The sequence below is a fragment of the Larus michahellis genome, chromosome 6, assembly GCF_964199755.1.
Source record: "Larus michahellis chromosome 6, bLarMic1.1, whole genome shotgun sequence".
NCBI classification, from domain to species: domain Eukaryota; kingdom Metazoa; phylum Chordata; class Aves; order Charadriiformes; family Laridae; genus Larus; species Larus michahellis.
Genome location: NC_133901.1, coordinates 6,151,229 through 6,169,199, shown reverse-complemented (window position 1 = coordinate 6,169,199; position 17,971 = coordinate 6,151,229). Strand labels below are relative to the sequence as shown.

The 17,971-nt window shown below is 39.7% G+C and overlaps 1 protein-coding gene across 11 annotated transcripts in view; it reads left to right on the top strand.

Moving 5' to 3' along the window:
- Positions 1 to 10,682: 10,682 nt before the first annotated feature.
- Positions 10,683 to 17,971, top strand: part of LOC141744403 (uncharacterized) — a 36,456-nt gene continuing 29,167 nt past the window's right edge. For 4 of the 11 annotated variants that reach the window (XR_012587434.1, XR_012587433.1, XR_012587432.1 and 1 more), the window contains exon 1: positions 10,683 to 10,878. Coding sequence is in view for 2 of the 11 variants with exons in the window: in XM_074590228.1 (XP_074446329.1) it covers positions 10,847 to 10,878 (32 nt within the window). In the remaining 9 variants the exon portion in view is untranslated. Of the gene's footprint in view, positions 10,879 to 13,413; positions 13,615 to 17,971 lie in introns of those variants that run through there. The other 7 variants (XR_012587438.1, XR_012587437.1, XR_012587439.1 and 4 more) reach the window with 2 other exon arrangements.

The following is a 17,971-nucleotide window of genomic DNA, read 5'->3' as shown; positions in this document are numbered from 1 at the left end:
TGTAGTTGTGCTGTGTAAGTGACCACGATGTAACAGTGTCTACTGAGATCCTTCTGTGGTGCAGGTGGAATTTAAGTGTGAGATGCAGTTCCCTAATGCTGTCATCTTCTGTCTGTCTTGCATACATCTACTGGAGTCCAGGTGGAAATGCTTTTCAGAGCTGCAATTGGAAAGAGTACTTTCCCTACAAATCCTTTTAGTGGTGGTGCTTCCACTAGAGATTGACTTATTTAAATAAGGTCCCACTTCTACATGACCATGAACACCAAACAGTTTTTCCAGGTTACGACATTCAAACCAAAATTTGTCATGTTGCATGAATTAGAATGTTTTGGTTGCTGTTTCAAGCTAATTTTCATTATTCTTCCAAAAGCCTTGATGATGACAAAGTAAACTGTTGTTTAAGACAATAACGCCTATACTTCTTAATGGGAGCTAAACTGACTTTAAAAAAGCCAAGCCAATCAGTTTTTGTGAATCAAGTACATTATATTACTCAAACAAATAAGATCTTAGTGTTATACCAGAAACAAACAAACAAAAATATTAGTCAACGCTTTTGTGCCTAATTTTTATTTTTCAATGATGGACAAAAGAAGAAACCACAAGATGTCACTCTATCCTAAGAAGCTGAGAAGTACTTTCTCATTGACAGTAATCCTACAGGAGTGTTGGAAAGCTGCATATCCTGAATGGGACTCAACTATATGTAAGTCTTTGTAAATGAGAGTTGCTTGAGTCTGAGAGCATAATTAGACCCAGGTGCCTGAGACTAATGATTGGGATGGGGAGTGGAAACAAAGAAAAAAACCCAGCTTTGTGTTGTAAACTCTTCTCTGATTCTTGATAACAGATTGCTGGATTAAGTTCATTGCTCATAGGGGAAATTTTGTGCAATTCATAGTCTGCATGATTGCATTGTGTTCTTGGTGTGGGTGAAGTAAAAGCGGAAGTTTGGGGTTTTTTCAACCCATCTCGATGAACAGCAGTAGAGCTGTGCTGTATTTACTCCAGAGTGGCAGTGCTACAATAGGAGACATGTTTTCTTGACTACAAGAGAGAAACAACTAGGGTTGAAGTCATTGATATGCTGGCCTTATTATTCTGTTGGGTTTTTTTTGCTTACCTCTTTTATTTCCCCCCTCCCTTGCTCACTTACATGCAGTCACTAGACTTTCTGCATGAGCAGATTCCTGGCATGTTCTCGTATAGTGAGGTTTCACCACTGTCAGGTGTTCTGCTCTCTTCCTGGGGAGGAGGCAGTATTTGTCCTATGAGGATTTTCTAAAAAAAGCAACAAGGCATACTCCAAAAGTGATGTTTACAAAATAATTCTTGAGTTGTTTCTGTCCCTTTTAATAGGCAATTTTTGGTTTTGTCCCTACAGTGGAAAATGGAAATACATGGATTAAAAATAGATTAAAAATAGATGGATGATTTACCCCCAGAACACATTGCTAGAGAGCAGGAAAACAGTGCCTTAGTTATTCAGATAATACCAGCAAGTAGTGATTGGAATTCTCTTGTGAGCTACTTTGCATTTACCAACACAGTTGATGAGAAATCGTAGACTAATTTAGTTTATAAAACCTTCTGCAGTCCCCAAGAATTGTGGGTCAAGCTGCAGTGGTTATAGGGGTCCAGACAGAATGAAGACTCTGCCTGCTTACTGGGGACCTTTGTTAATTGGTTCAGTAGCTTGTCTTTGGTTTCCAGCTGGCATTGGTTAAGGGCTATAAGACAAAGTTACATCTGAGAAACCATTCGCAAAACACAAACGTAGTTGGCACTGTAAAACTCATGAGCAGCTCTACATGTTACCCCCATCCACCAGGGCTTCTCGAGTGATATTCTCTTTATATAGTACTGCTCTTACAACAATATCCACATGAATTTTGTTTCACAGCACTAATTAGAAGCCTGAATCGTGGAACAATTGCTGTAGGCATTAGGCAAACCGAATAAAAAGTCATGTAATAAAATGCAGTTTAAATTGCAGTTTATATACACTAGCACAGTCAAGGCTGTAAAGCTAATGAAAAATATCAGACTTATTCACAGTCACTCTGGCAGGGAGGTAAATGGAGAAAAGTGGTGAAGATAAATGTATTATCCAAACAATAGGTGAGTCTCAGCTCTGCTCGCTATTTTAGAAATTGTTCAGACTTTTCCAAACCGCCTTACAAATGCAGGCTCCAAACTCTGTTAATGGCTGTGCCTGGAAGTCAGGCAGCCAGTCATTCTCAGACAGGTGCCACTCCAAACCAAGCACAGCAAAGCTCAAAACGTTGGCAGCTGTTCCTAAAAAGCATGGTATGCAAAAAACTTCATGGAACTCTCCACTTTCAACTGCGATCAAATAGACTGAATTTTTTTTTCTTAATGATGTGTTTGCAACACTTGTGTTCTGGAAACTAATCTGGCAGATAGTGGTAGTAAAATTCTAGGTCTACAAGGACCTGGCCGAGGAAATAGATTGAAATTATTCCTGCAGCTAGGGAATTTAGTCCGTTGCCTGAGTTTTTATCTTTTCAGCCATACTGAATCACAATAGGAATGATACTTCAGATATGACCCATGCTTTGCTGATAACAAGTTGTTTTACTGTCTAGCTCTAATAAGCACACATCTTCTCTTCCCTATGGAAGAGTTATCTTATGGACAAACAGAGGGACGCGTTCCTACAGAAAAATGATTCTGTATTTGTGTAGAAATGCTCTTAACTAAGGAAGAAAAAAAACATCCAGGGGAAATCTGGATTGTGTCTAAATCATGTCTTTTGTGTTCTCATTAAGGGATTGGAATTGGCCATGGAAAAATTCTGGTTTTTTTCTGTAAGAACAATTTGTTTAGATGGCCTTCAACCATTCCTTCAAGTATTTTAATGCTACCAAAAGAGTTTAGACCCAGTCACAGTTTAACATTTTTACTCTATTTACGTGTATTTGTTAAGAGTCACGTTTTAAAACCAAGCAACTTGCACTGTTGGAATACTTAGAGGCAGTAACTGTATGATAGCATTGCCTGAACAGAATGAAAAAAATATGCCGAAACATGCCAAGAAATAAAAGACCTCAAGAAGTCCATCTTGCCCTGAGACCTGTAAGGATCATGGTCTGGACAAAGCCATATCTCATCAATAACCAGCAGCCTATTTATTTGAGGGTTTTGTAGTTGTCAATATACTTTGTAAATGGCGTATTTCTAAAGGTAACAGCCAGAAAGCCAGCATAGTTTGGCACAGAAATTAATAAAATTTCTCAGGTTTATTACAAGAGAAATACTAGTCTTAAAATTCATCAGCTCTCCTGGGAGTCTTTCTCTTTAGGTTAGGCTGCAGCTTGGAGTTACCAGCGTGTAATGACAGTCTGTCATTTTCCAGGAGCGGGACCATATAAAACTCTCCTGCCAACTCAACCAAGGATATGTCTTCATCAGCCAAGCTGCTATTAGAGCCCTCTGTGAAACCCACAGATAGGTAAAAGAGGCCAATTCTATTGTTGCTGCTGCCTGGTTTACATATGTGTCTCCATTGATTTTTTTCCTCTACAGAATTTTCTCTTTAGTCTAAACAAAAAAGAGAAATCAGAGACCATGTGCTGCAGTTTATAAGTTCACTTCAGATTTTTTGAACAGAAATTATTTGCAAATTGTAACACTGTTTCAGTGCTATTTTTACTGCTACGGCTTCATAAGATGCAAGCAGAACAGGCTAACCTTGTATACTTCTAATTCATTTATTTTTCCAGTGTTGTTCCAAGTTTAATGCGTATACATCTATGGAACAAAGCGTTCTGAGGAGGTGGTCTCGTGATTGCTGACCTTTTGAATCGTGACACATGTGGGACAGAGAGCTTGGAACCATGAGTAAAATAGCTTGTCTTGTATTGAGCACTTAGAAAAGCTGAGGACATAACCAGTTCTTCACTATCATGATGATTACAACAGGGTAGGCGTAAGCCATCCTAAGGGAGAAAGGGCAGTTACCTCCGACCAGAAATTAGGGAATGTCTAGTTCCATAACCTTAAATGTTTAAATAAAGCAAACAATCATGTAGTGTCCAAAACACCCATAGCAAAGAGCATCATCAGAAAAAGCTAAATTTAATCAGATTCATCTGGAGCCTGTTCTACATCTTTTGTAGTCCATAGGAAAAAGATTGCCATTAGTTTTAGTCATTTTGGGGCCACGTGAAGATTTCTCTCAGGCTGTGCCCTGAAGCACAAGTACAGAGAACTGGGTGGGAAGCGTCATTCCTGTGATTTTGTGTTAAGAACTCAGTTTTTGCCCAATTCGCAAAAATGACTTCAGGCCACTTACCTGAAAATATGAAATGGACTTCTAATCACAGATAGTACAAAGTAATGAAACCACTCTATGCTGCCTGGTTTGGAGGCTGGAAAACTTTTCCTTGGCTCAGGATGCCTATAATGGAATAAAAAGGTTGTTTGCCTCTCTCCCTTTCTACGTAACTGTTTAGGGAGCCTGGCTTGGCCAGGTTCCTCTCTTTAGGCCCCTGAAGTTAAATGAGATGAATTCAGGCCCCCCCGAGGCTGTTGGCAGCATATTCCTCTGCCTACAACCGTTGCGTAGAGAATGTGCAAGGTAAATACAAGTAGACAGATGAAGGCAGAGAATCCTGGGGAAATAAAGGGACATGGGTGTTTAACACAACGGGCAGTGGCAAAGCTCAACAGCCACCCGGCCCCTGTCAACCCCGAGGGCCCTGAAGAGGAGCCACCACCCCCATTTGCGGAGCTGGCAGAACTCATTCCCTTACGCGCTGCCTCTATTACTTTGCGTGTATTTTCTAGATGCAGCAACTTGTGCTAGATTTATTGGCAGTGCACTAAGAGGTATCTTTAAGACAAGTTAATTCAGGCTCTCTTAGCCTTGATAACACTTGCTTAAAATATGCTTCCTTCAATGAACAACAAGTATACAGAGATTATATTATGATAGTTCCATGACAAGTGACTTCCAAAAAGCAACATAGAAGGCTATTTTTCAGAAGGACCATTAACCATCTGGCTGCCCATTTTCTGGCCTTTATTGTAAGCATGATAATCTGAACAGTATTTGGGAAAAAGGCAGGTTGAAGTCTTCGCTGTTTCCACAGGAATCCTGACAACTTCATAGACAAAGGTTTTCAAGTGGAAAACGTGTTTTACATTTGTATCTCCTGCGGCACTGTAAAGCCCTGCTTAATTTTTAGATTTTCTGTCCAAAGCCTCTTTTTTTTAAATGGAGCTTGGAGATTATTCATTTTGCATGTGTGTTCACATTCAGCATAGACATGTAGAAAACATGATCTCCTAATAAACCAAGGGGGATCTATGACAGTGGTGTGCTTTTGTGTGTCACGCCATTGTACGTACGGCAATAATGCTGCTGGTGACTTACTCTAAACTGCACAGACGCAGCACTTATGACTCAGGTTTTCCCAACACAGTTGGCAGAGGAGTCTGAAATCACAGTCTTTGCTCCTGCCCTCCATCTCAGAACTTACCTAGAACCCTGAAGGTTAAAATTTTTCTTCACATGAGCAAAGCTATTGTGTAGGAAAATGCTATTTTACCTGCTTGTCATCTGAGATCTGAAGAGAGGTGGTGGCTCTGCCTGTGCTGTGGAGCTGGTATTCCTTTTGGCTTCCCCTCGGCTCCTGTGCCTGTGATCACCAAAGAGAAGACCTGACTAGCGTGTGAGATGGTCTAATGGTTTGCACGCCTGCATTTCCTTCCCGTGGATGGGAAGATGCAGGGGGATAGGGGTCTGAATCACACGGTTTTGCTTCAATATGCAGCTGGAGCACTGCCAGGGCGCATGCTGGACTCATCTCTCATCCACCCATTTGACTATAGCCCAAGCGACTCATTCTACAGAAAATAACATTGCTGGAACACAGAAAGTAACCCTCATGCCGAGTGACCAGCAAGTACAGTTGGTCTAATGCCCTTGGGGCAGGGAAGGAAGAATCTTGCTAGTTTGGCACTGGGTTAAGGTCCCCGCCCTTTTAAGCTCTCATGATGTCTTTCTAAGGCTGAAAATGGGAACAATATGACGCTGTAAATTGCTGGTCATCAAACAAGATGGAGACTGGTGTGCAGCTACCCACTGTGTCCCAAGCTACTGTCCAAATCACTGACTCGCCTTGTTGGGCCAAAGTGTCAATGGATTTATGTGATAGGAAAATCCAGTGAACAATCGAAGCGTTTAAAAACAAGCCAACGAATTTGAAGCATTTGGAAGCAGCAGCTGATGTTCTCTCAGAGATGCAACACATGATTTCTATAATCATAAAAATATATTTAATTTTGTTTATTTAAACCAGCCTGTGTTTTGCTGAGAGCATTAATCATCTGGTGTCACACAATAGCATGCTAAATGTCACACATTGAATCACATCTCCTGCGACACTGTTATGAATATTCTGGACGTACTCCACAGCTGTAGAAAGAAGTGCTTCATGCCTTGCTAGCTATGGAGCAAACACACTCTTGCAGCTTCATTTTGTATTCGGCAGCTCTACAAAACAGCAAAGGCAGCATACAAAATGGGAGGAATATTACTGAAGCTCAGCTGCTGAGCTTTCACAACTCAGCTGCAAAAACTCTGAGACCTGAAAGAGCATGTTAAAGCACAAGTATCAGTATAAATATTAAACTACCTTAATCAAGGGAATTACATCCAGTCACTTAGTTTTTTAATAAAATTTGTTTGCCTGAAGAAGCAACAACAGCACATAATGTTTCCTGCTGAAGACAGGGCCCCCTTCTTCCCCTAGCGTGAGTCAAGGAAAAAAGAAAATTCCTATTTCCCAACGGCTGGAATCCAGCATGGAGCTGGCAGGGCAAGATGAAGTGGAGCAGCTGAAAGATGGGTTTAGTTTATGTTTGAGACTAGTTCAGCGGCCTGGCAGGTCTGTGACTGGAGAATATGGTGACATAAAGTAGTTTAACAGCACCTTCATAACCCCCTCTAGGCCAGCAGTGGACGTAGCCTCTTTGAAGTCCAAAGATCAGGATGGATCTGAATGGCATGGGTTTTAATCTTTTTTTTTTCCTTAAAGAAAAGCTGCTGCTTATATCACCTCATCTCTATTAATGCAAAATGTAAGGGTGGGGGACACAAACCCATGAAAAAAAAATCTAGCTTTGTCTTCAGAGGGGATTTTGGATGAAAACAGTTAAAGCAGAGAGAGGCACTGGATGAAGTCATTCTGTTCCAAGCCAGTGGATTGCCTTTACTAGTCCCTGATTGAAACTAATCAGTTGGCAGGAAAGAGTAATGCATATTGATGGTGCACTCCCCTTATCAGTGATTACAAACACATGCTCTAGGAAGCCCCGCCAACAGATTTGTTGTCCTACAGTACCAGAAATTGGGTGGAAAGGTGGTGGTGTGTAGAGTAAGCGGAAGGTGCGTCATCCAGCTGGAGATACTTTAAGATCTTCTTGTCTTTGAATATATATGAGTCAGGAATGCCTTCTCCACTGAAGTCAGTAAACCTGATGGAAAATAGGTATTTATCCTGTGCTTTGTGAATGCAAAATGCTTGTTACTCAGGAATTCCCCATTTGCTGGGGCCAGCACTCACACCTGTATAGCAGCAGGTACAAATACTGCTGAATTGCAATGGAAAATCAGTCCCAAGAATGCTTAAATACCCCAGTACTGCTGAAAGGAGAACACCCTGTAGCCCTCAGGACACACATACCGTGATACAGCAAATACAGTCTCTGACTTTGACCAGAAACACATTTTCATTGCATTTAATTTCTCTTGGCAGGACATGCCAGTTTCTAGCTTTAAACGCAGGAATCGTGGACAGCTACAGCGTGTCTGTCTCCTTCCTATAAAAGAGGCACTGTAGAGAAACAAGGCTGTTTCTCCTTTCTTGTCACACAAGGCTGCCATTTTTTTCCAACCGAAAGCAAGTGGGAGCAAATTATTTGGATGTCCTGACAAAAGCTGCACGAACAAAACACCTTTAATAAAAATAGCTGGCTCTCCTCATAATGCTTCTCCCTTCTTTCCCCCATGATCAGAGGAGGCCCTGCTTTGTGTTTTCAGCTAGAGAGCATCTTTATTATCCTTGCAGACAGCGAATAACAAGACATTCATTTGAACTACATTTTTTTGGCAATAAGACTTGGGGACAGAATAAGGATAAAAAAATCAGAGATGTCAGGAACAACTTATGTCTGTAAATAAATACACGTTCATAGTTCTAAGTTCCTTCTTTCAAGCCGCAGTGGTGGCAGGTGTCTCTGAATTTTAAACAATGTTTGTCATTCATCTGTGTTGCTTTTGCATGCTTTCCTGTTCTTTCACTCCTTTCTCAGCATATGAAGAGCTGGGTAGTTTTTACCATCTTGGCACAGCAATGGAGTAGCATCAACTAGAACTGTAGTTCGGTAAAATATATTGTATCATTGAAACAAAAGTAAGAACAGATAGATCTTTGAAAGAGAGTAGATATGTTTTAAAGCACATTTGTACTGAAATTCGGTGATCTTCCGTGAAATTTTCATCTGTATACAAGTACTTACACTCTGTTCCCCTGCCTGTCTTTGCATATTAGTTACGTATGTGTGCGCAAACACGCACACGCATGTACACACACACACACAAATATATATATACAAGTGTCTGTAAATATGCATGTAAAATGGGTTTGCTGGGCAGGTGGAGTTTAGTATATTGTGTGTGCATGCCCACAACTAAACATAATTACGCATGTGAATGAAATAGACGTACAAGGCAGGCAGGAGGTTACTGGAGAGAAAGGGAGGAGAAGGTGCAAATTATTTCAGGCAAGGGAAAGGCTGCCCAGTATAAAAAACTCAAAAGCTGCTGGTATTGATAATGGCAGGCTGAATGAGTCAAATGTATTATGAGCAGTTTTCCCATTCCATACTTAGAGAGATTATGCCTATTTTTCTTAAATATCTAACATATGACAACTTTGTAAAGCCAGTTTAATAAAGAAGTGCTCTAGCGACTCCTAAGTATTCCCACATTTGCAAGACGTGAGTTTCAGGAAGGCAGGGTTTTGATGGATGAAGTGAAACATTTTTTTCAATATAATTCAGGTAATCAATTCTCCACAAAAAAAAGGAAACATAACTCCTTAGCAGTTGGCAGCAGTTACATAAATAAATACAACAATTTATGGAAATACGGTGGCATCTGCAATGATGAAAGTTAGACAGGAGAATAACCAGAGATACCGCTTCACATGACACGGTGTAAAAGGAAGCTTACAAGACTGCAACAGGAAATCGTTTATCAAAAGGAATTTAGAATCATTTTCATATGATTAAAATTACCCGATGAAACTTACGTTCAATAAATTAGGAAGTACTTAATGAATGTTGTATTCCATCGGGAATTATTAACATATGGAAAGATGAAACATGAAATTCATAGTAAAGATGTGGATGGAAGCAAATGAGACTGCCCTCGTATCAGAGTTTTCATCGCTGGGTGTCTTCGTCAAATGTCTGACCTTGTTTGTTTTGCCAGCTTTGGATAGGATGTTTCAAATTCCGAGGATCAGACAGAAACGGCATTTGGACAACTCAAGACTGACAGAAAGCTCATTAAAATGGACGGCACTTTGCCTATCAATTTCAATGAGCTCAAAACCATGACCTCTGTAAAGAAATGTTCGGTTCAATCTCTTGTGAAAAATCTGGCAGATATCTGGCAGATACCTTTGGGGTTTTTTTCTGTACACACATACAAGCTTGATTCTGCTCCAGTTGAATTCAGTGGCATTACTCTTAAGGGCTAAGAGGTTAAGCGTGAACTTATGTGCATCTGTGGATTAGGGATGCAATAATTTTATTCAATATAAAAAGCCATGTTTTAAGATGAAAGGGGAAATATATCTCCTCTCAGTGAGACATATAATGGGAGAAATCATTATTACACATCAGGATTACACAACAGGATTGCTGCATGCCACCAGCTTCACTTTGGATATGATTTTGTTTTCTCTTTCACCAGATAAGTGACCAAACGCAAGAGAAGGCAAGTTATGTCTATTGGTTTTTTGCAAAGATACTTATGAGAAGAAAAAAATCTCAAAACGTTACTTATACGTGATCTTTCTTTAGTGTCAGAAAAAGTCTGCTTCATCCAGAAATTGTTGACCTACATTTTATTAGAAAAGTCAGATTTGATACTGAAATAAGTCTCTCCTAAGCCAAATAAAAATGCCATTCTTCATTCCATGAACATCTCTCTCTATGGCTTGATCCAAAGACCATAAAATCAATGGAAAGACCCAATCTTCAGTGCCAGATCTTGTCATTATGACTTGCAAGCCCATTGTTTTTCCAGAAGAAAGGACCAAGTTTCAGTACTTGTTGCTTGGTTACAGCCCCTCCAACCCTCTTGGAAGTCATGGGTTTATAACACCTTAGAAAACCAGACATATATAGTTTTCACTTCAATTATTTATGCAGCCAGTTGTTGATTCCTTTTTGTCTGGTAACCCTGATGAAATGTTTCACTAACTCTGTTCTGCTTCTGTCCGAGGCTTTATTCTGCTGTACTTGGCTTTTCCCTGTGAATGCTCTCCAAGTCCTACCAGTGGGAGTCAAATAGTTTACTGCAATCCTGAATGGGCAGGACAAAAAGAAATTTGTTGCCTAGGTAACTCAGGAAAATAACCAGTTTATGTAAGTGTGCCTGCTTATCTGCTGAAGCACAGATGAGCATACATGCATTTAATATTGTGTTCCTTTTCTAGTGCTTCCTATGAGTATCCATACAGATTATTCTAATGAAATATTCAAAGAAATTCTCTCTATATAAGTGAATCATCCAACACGAATGCCATGGATTCCTGGATATAGTCAAAGCAGGTAAGATCAATATAGAATTTAACTTTCTGCTGTTGCTATGTCAGATCCAATTTTACTGGTGGCATCAACCTAATGGTTTGATATCACCTGTAAGTATCAAGCTATCACTAAGTAACACAAGAATTTTGCATAAAGAATATGAAATTACATCAACAAACTGTTTTTCAGAGTGTTGCTGTATCCCTGAATCAGAAAAATGTTATAATAGAGAATTGTCATTTAAGTATTTTTTAAGGATGATTAACATAATGTCAGATCAGAAAAACTCGGCCATTTCACTGCATAGACTTTAAAGCCAGATTGTTCATCTAGTCTGATCTTAACGAAGTCAGTCTCTGTGAATCCTGTGTGAATGCTGACTCTATTCATATTAACTAAATTTTTGCTGTTGACTACCACAGCACCAGGATTTCATGGTCTGAGCATTTCAGTTATTTCTGTATAAAAGGGGGAGGGATAATATTATTCCCTTTCTCCTGCTCTTTGTCTGTCTGCTCTGTTCAATTAGACTACAAACTCTCTGGAGCAAACTCTACTTTCCTGGCTTTCTACAGTGCCCAGAACAATAGGGCCTCTTGTGGCCTACAGCAGTCCTAATAATTTGATTTGTTTCCATCGTTAATCAGACCTCAGGATGAGACGCATTCTGCCCAGTTCATACATATTTCAGGAGTGCACCAGCTGTATCCGTAGGACATGCAGGGAAGCATCCGATCGGTTGAATATTGATAGGAGAGGCTCTTGGTGGAGACTGATGCCCACCCTGTATTTGCCCCGCTCAGCCATTTCAAAGACGGAATTACTGGTCAAAATTGGATAAAGCGGGAAAAACTATTTCTTCCTTGCAGGGACAGGACATGCTGCTGAATTTCTTGGCAGAATTTTAATGGGCAAGTTGTAAAGATCTGAAAAACAGTGTTTGTCATGGGAAGGCCAACACCTTCTTAAATATGTCATTTCACTGAAATAGCAGATAGATAACTTTTTGTATGCTTTATGAGGAATGCATTTGCCGTAGAAGATCTGAAGCCCATTAGGCTGTGATATGGACTAATACCTTTAATTTTATATATAGAGGAAAAATGGTAAGTAAAAAGGCCCTGAATTACAGTCCTTTTTAATTTAGAAAGAAATATTATATTTTTCTTCGCAGGTAGAGAAAAGATATGTTGAAATGGCTTGATGAAACTCTTAATACCCCGTCCTCGGCCCACCCTGTAATAAACCTAAAGTTTTAGTGAAACCTGTGTGGAATGATTACATTGTTAAATTTCAGATAGTGGCCTGACAATTCAACATTTGTACCCACAAAATACCTTTGCATAGGAGATGAAATTTTCTGATAAACATTATGCTCCTGTACTTTACTGGCAGAGTGAAGTTTGCCAGCAGAATTTCTAAGAGAGTGTTTTGGAGAACTTCAGTCAGTGTTGGGGAAAGCACATGCCTTTCTATACAGAAAGATTTTATAATGATCAGCCTTTATAATGACCAAGGAGAAGGAAAGGGAGGATAGGGAATAATTTTTCTGTGAAGAAATTGAAAGGTAGGAAGTCTGAACCACTGAGGTTTGTGACTATATGGTATTTCCAGTTGAATATCCCTGGGCAGAGGGGTTTACTCTGTACTTTTTTCCATATTGATCTTAATCTATTTATCCCTTCTTCTGTCAGTATGGAGCCTAGGAGCTCAAGTGAAGAAGGAGCTATGCCTGTAATATAGGAGATGCAGATCAATAGGGCATGATTGACTGCTCTATTATAACCTTACACAGCACAGCACTGAAACTTGGTTCCCGTAACTACTGTTAGAGTTTAAAAGCCATCTGTAAACTTCAGCAGGGACTAGCCAATGCCCGTAATGATATTGGGCTGCTGCAATTCCAACAGTGGCACACTGCCAGCGTCTACGCTTTGTCTGAGTGAAGCAAACAAGCATTCTGTCAAAGACATTTTAAAGTGAATAGCTTCACTAGACTTATTCTCAGACTCTGTAACTTTAGTATTGTAAGAAAAATATAATATAAAAATGGACACAAAACTGACCTGTCGGTTCCCACCAAGAGAAGAGTCTCTTGTGTTCATTCTCAGATGCGAACTCGAAGAAGGAAGCCTGGAAGATTGTTTATAAAATGGCTGAGCACGTTCAAGTAAGGCAAGGACATTCAACATAGTGAAGAAATGCTCACGAAGAACTTTCATGAACCTAACATAAAATATGAGACTCTTTAAGGATCTATTAAGTTCTTGGATAAATTTATAAGGTGTTTAACAGCCATTAATGAAGCAAGGGATCTTTTAGGTAAAGTAAAGATAAACTTTATGTGGGCAAACCTGTGAAAGCAATTCAGAAAAGTGAAGTTGCTGGAGTGAGCACACCAGAGATTCATCTGGATGATCGCATATCTTGCTACAGGTATCACCAACCTATCTTTAGCCACCTTCTGGAAAGACGGTTCATTGATACCAGCTAGATCAGCACAGGAATTTGTTTGATGTGCTTAAGAGATCGGTAACAATACCTCCTAACGTGACTGCGTTGCGAGGTGACAGTGTTTCCTTGGAGACAGTGAATCCATAGAGCCCCAGCCAGGATCCTTGCAGGTTACCTCTCTTCAGAGGATGTTGAACTACCTCTCTATGCAGGGGCAAAGATGGGAAGATAAGCTTTGACTGTAGACAAATAGCCTTATGCAAGATGTGAGGATTTTATGCAACAGCAAGACATGTCTGAAAGGTAGGAGGGTGAAAGAGGAGACGTAACTGTAGTCATTGCACAGCTGGCTTGACATGCTTTGACAACAAAGATAGTGTTACAGGATTGAGTATCTTTTTAAAATGTTGACGATGGAGATTGTGGTGCAGTGAAAACAGAAAGAAAAATGGGGGTTTTCTTGCTGTCATTGGCTGATTACTGAAAGACAAAAGGTGTCTCGAGAAAAATGTGTAATTTGCTGTAAGAATGTGGGAAAGGTACATCAATTAAGATGTGGAATTTGTATCGTTGCAAGTTAGATCCATGAAGAGCTGCATGGAATGTTAGTTGATATAGAAAGAATGTATAATTATGGTGATAAGACCTAATTATGTTAATTATGTCTTTTTGGGAGCAATTTTATGATGCATAAAGCAAGATAATTGATGATACAGCTAACAGCAAGGATGCATTGTAACCATAACTTACAGGTGTGTTTGTCACTAAATTATGCTCAACAGAACTGCTTCAAAATATTGCATAATGTCTCATAAAACTCGTATAAAAATAATTGAAAGGTAATAGAGCATGGAAATACTATGTCCAAGTCCTCTACTATTCCAAGTTCAGAGAGTTCTCATAATAAATGTTTGCATACAAGCAACAACTGCTACGCAGCAGTAAATTGTGTGCATTTTGAACAAAGCCCAACCTGAATTCTGAGTTTGCTGCCTTTTAAATACCTATACAAATTGTGTTTGTAAGTTAAGCCTGCAGTTCATTTCTGTTGATCAGCTTTGGCGTGTGCAATTGACTGAGACAACATAAATAACTGGGTGTTTGTATCGTGCAAGCAAACAGCTATTTGTGCAAGTGGTTTGGACAGATCCATAACCAGCTCTCTTAGAGCCTACGCAAAATCAGCAGCTCTGACCTAGATATAAGAACTCCTCACTTTGGGAGGGCTTATCGCCCTTTATTTAGTTTATTTGGGCTTCTCATTTCTTTTCTTTTCTTTTACTTAAAGATGCGCTTAATATACGCTTAGATTTGGTTCCTTTAGAATGGTCCGTGTTTTTCACTTCCATAGAAGCAGGACTGAAAGAGCTGGAGCACTTTGCTGTTAAATAGCAAAGTGACCAGACTTCCACTGAGGTCAACCACACGGGAGCACGGGCCTTTCCGTCATACATGTTCTGTGATTTGATGGGATGCGAAGCTGTAGCAAGCATCATAGGAATTCTGACTTTTAATATGTGAAGAAATAGTATAAATAGCCCTGCTACTTATTCCCAAATCTTTTATCACGGGCATTTCGGATCTATGGGGAGAGCAGCGGTGGTTCAGTGAAAGCTAAGCCTGCTCATGGCTGCTGATTCATGAGAAGTAGCTGGGGATAAGACTACTGGAAGCTAGTCCAGACCCCAGAACTGCTCAAAACACTGGGACAAAAGCCTTTCAAATCCCAATTGCAAGAGTTTGCTTATAACCTTCTTTATCTTTACTCCTATTCCGCTGAGTTTTCCATTTGCCATTTTCAAGGAGGCAAAGCTGAACCTGTGCTGTAGAGTCTAAAATGTTTGCTTATCGAGGCTGCCGGTTATATTAGGAGAAAGGAGTGTTTTGACTGACAGTCTTTTCTTAACAGCCAAATATCTAAAATAATACACAGGAGGAATGTTTTTCACTCAGAATATATTTCAGTTCGGTAGTTTCAGAAGTAGCTCAGCTATAGTTCTTCATGGGCTTTTGTTATTCCACCCTTAAATTCAGCTGGACTCAAATGTACTTGCACTGCTGTTAGAAAATTTAGAGCTTTTTGTTGCCTATGAAAATTTTGCCAAGATGTCAGTGGGAGGAGAAGCAGACCCATTTCACGGACACAGGACTGACACTGACATCTTGATAATGTGTGACTTCTAACAGGCAACTCGATAGGAGTGCATGATTTTCCAAGATATGGCCCAATGTCTCATAAATCATGCTTTGAAAAATGCAGTAGCTGTTCTGTTCTCATTCCTTCCAGTTTACAAAATATTTCAGCCACTTAATTCCCCACTGGGACTTCCGCTGAGGAAAAAGCATAAAATATATTGGGTTAGTCATGGGTACTTTCACTTACCCCCACAGTCCACGCTACCTCTATTCAGCTCATATGCAGCACTCTGGATTCCAAGGTGTTAGAAAAGAATTGCTGTGTACAATTTTGTTTGTTTGTTTGTTTAATTATTTTGGTGATATGGCTATTTTATATATTTCAATGATGCTACGTGGAACAGAATGGTTCCCTGAGCTTCCCTGATCAGAAGTCCTGCTATTTCAAAGCACACTTTTGGCACTTCTTAAGGTGGGATCCTCCTCGTCAAACTTCAGATGCCTTGAAGTTGAGTCCGCTCTCAGGAAAGCTCAGGCTCCTCATGTAGACGGTGTGGACTGTGGTTCACGCCAGCTCAAAATAATAGGCATCAAGGCTGGGCTGAGTAAGTGGGTAACTGCACGTACCCACTTGTCTCCACTGACTGTAGAGGGAGCCAAGAAAATTTGCTAAGCCTGGCTTTGCAGGCTGGCAACAGCAGTTAGGTGGGAGAAAGCATACTTTAACCAGATGGAGGGTTTAGATGTTTAATGTTGACTTGAGTGTTCTGAAATTTTGTGCGTGGATTTGATATTGGTGGCAAAACTGTAGCCACGATGTGAACAACCAGGCTGAGGACCAGCCTCAGAAATTAGAAGTTGGTTACAGGCAAGATTTTCCCCCCTTAAAATTTTAAGTTTCCCTTCCAATCTCTTTTATAGGATCCTTAAAATACGGTGAAGTATCTCTGCTTAAAAGACATCACAGATACCTGCCCCGCACCCCTCCTTCCCCAAGACGAGAGAGAATGGAGGAACAGTATTGCCACAGAGGGTTTCCATTAGTGAAATTAATTCCTCTCTCAGAAGAATTTAGGTCTATGATTTATGATAACCACCAATTTCTCACTGCAGGCAAAGTGAGAGGAAATGACTCAGCCTGGACAGACATCATGAATCTAATTTTTTCCCCCCCTAATGCTTGACATAATCTAGTGTGCTGCTCCCAGAGGTGTCATTGGAGATTCATATCCAGCCGAAGGGCCTCACAATCAAGGCAGAAAATTTTATTACTTTCATGTATTGTGTGATCTGTAATTGTTTGGAATTGCATCCTGCCTCATTCATTGCCATTTCTTTTGCATCAATTTTGCAGCAAAATAGTAAGGAAAACAAAGCAAGGGATAGAAAAGCAGTGTCGCACTTGCTCCTTCAGAAAAATCTTCTGTGACATAATGTTAGGGTCCAGCTGGTGCTTATTAAACTCGGGCAGTTTTGAGATGAAAAATGCTTCCTTCTGTCACTCTTTCCAATAGAAATCTCACTACCCACCTGATTGGAAAAGTTCTATCTACCCCATATTGATTCTGGAAATTTATGTTTTATTTTCTATCACCGACACAGAATTTTGTGAGTGGGCTTCTGCCAAAAGATCAGAATAGATACATGGTAAATGGTCCAGCTGAAATGTTTTATCCCACATTTCAAGGGACTAGGAATGTATATTCATGTCTCAGCAGAGGAGGTAGTATCTAGCTGACAGGGAGGTAGGTTTTCAAGTGTCTTGCATTTATAAATAGTCATTTGAATACATCCTAACAAATTGCTTCCAAAACTGAGAAGGATAATAGATCTTTTTTATAAATATAAAATAATTTCTATATGTTTTTCTGATACGACCTCATTTAACATATAAGAAAGCAGAAGCAAACAAATGCCAAGATGGGGCTAAGCAAGACTTCCCAGAAGCTTTTTTTTTCTTTTTTATTTAATATTGATCAAATGTAAGTCCTGTTTTCACAGGTTTGCTATATGTGTGTTTGCCTGCTGATCTGTAGCAGCATATACACATGAAAATGGCCTGCTTGCCTAAAGATGACCTCCAAAAATGCCCAAGTAAATAGCTGTTATTTTCATGCAAAAACCAGGAAAGATGTAATATTGGGTTTTGATGATTTTTTAAAAAGGCAAAACCATCTCGGTAAGGTCAACAGAATACGTCTCTTCATGATTATTTGCCAATAATCTGTAACCGTAAATTTTAACTGATGTTCTATTTACCTTGTCTGTTACACTCGATATGAAACTTTCATTACCATCCTCACTAGACCATTTTAAAGCTGCATTTTCATTCTCCATTTCTACTCCTGACTGTAATTGTTTTAATGATACTTACTGACATCTGATACTTTCTGGCAAGCTCTCACCAAGCTTGTACAGTAAAAGTCAAATTATAGTGCTGTATGCACACACTTACTAAGTTAAAATTATGTTTTTGAAGTATTCCATGATAAATTTCTAAATTGCAGCTGCTAGTCTGCAAATT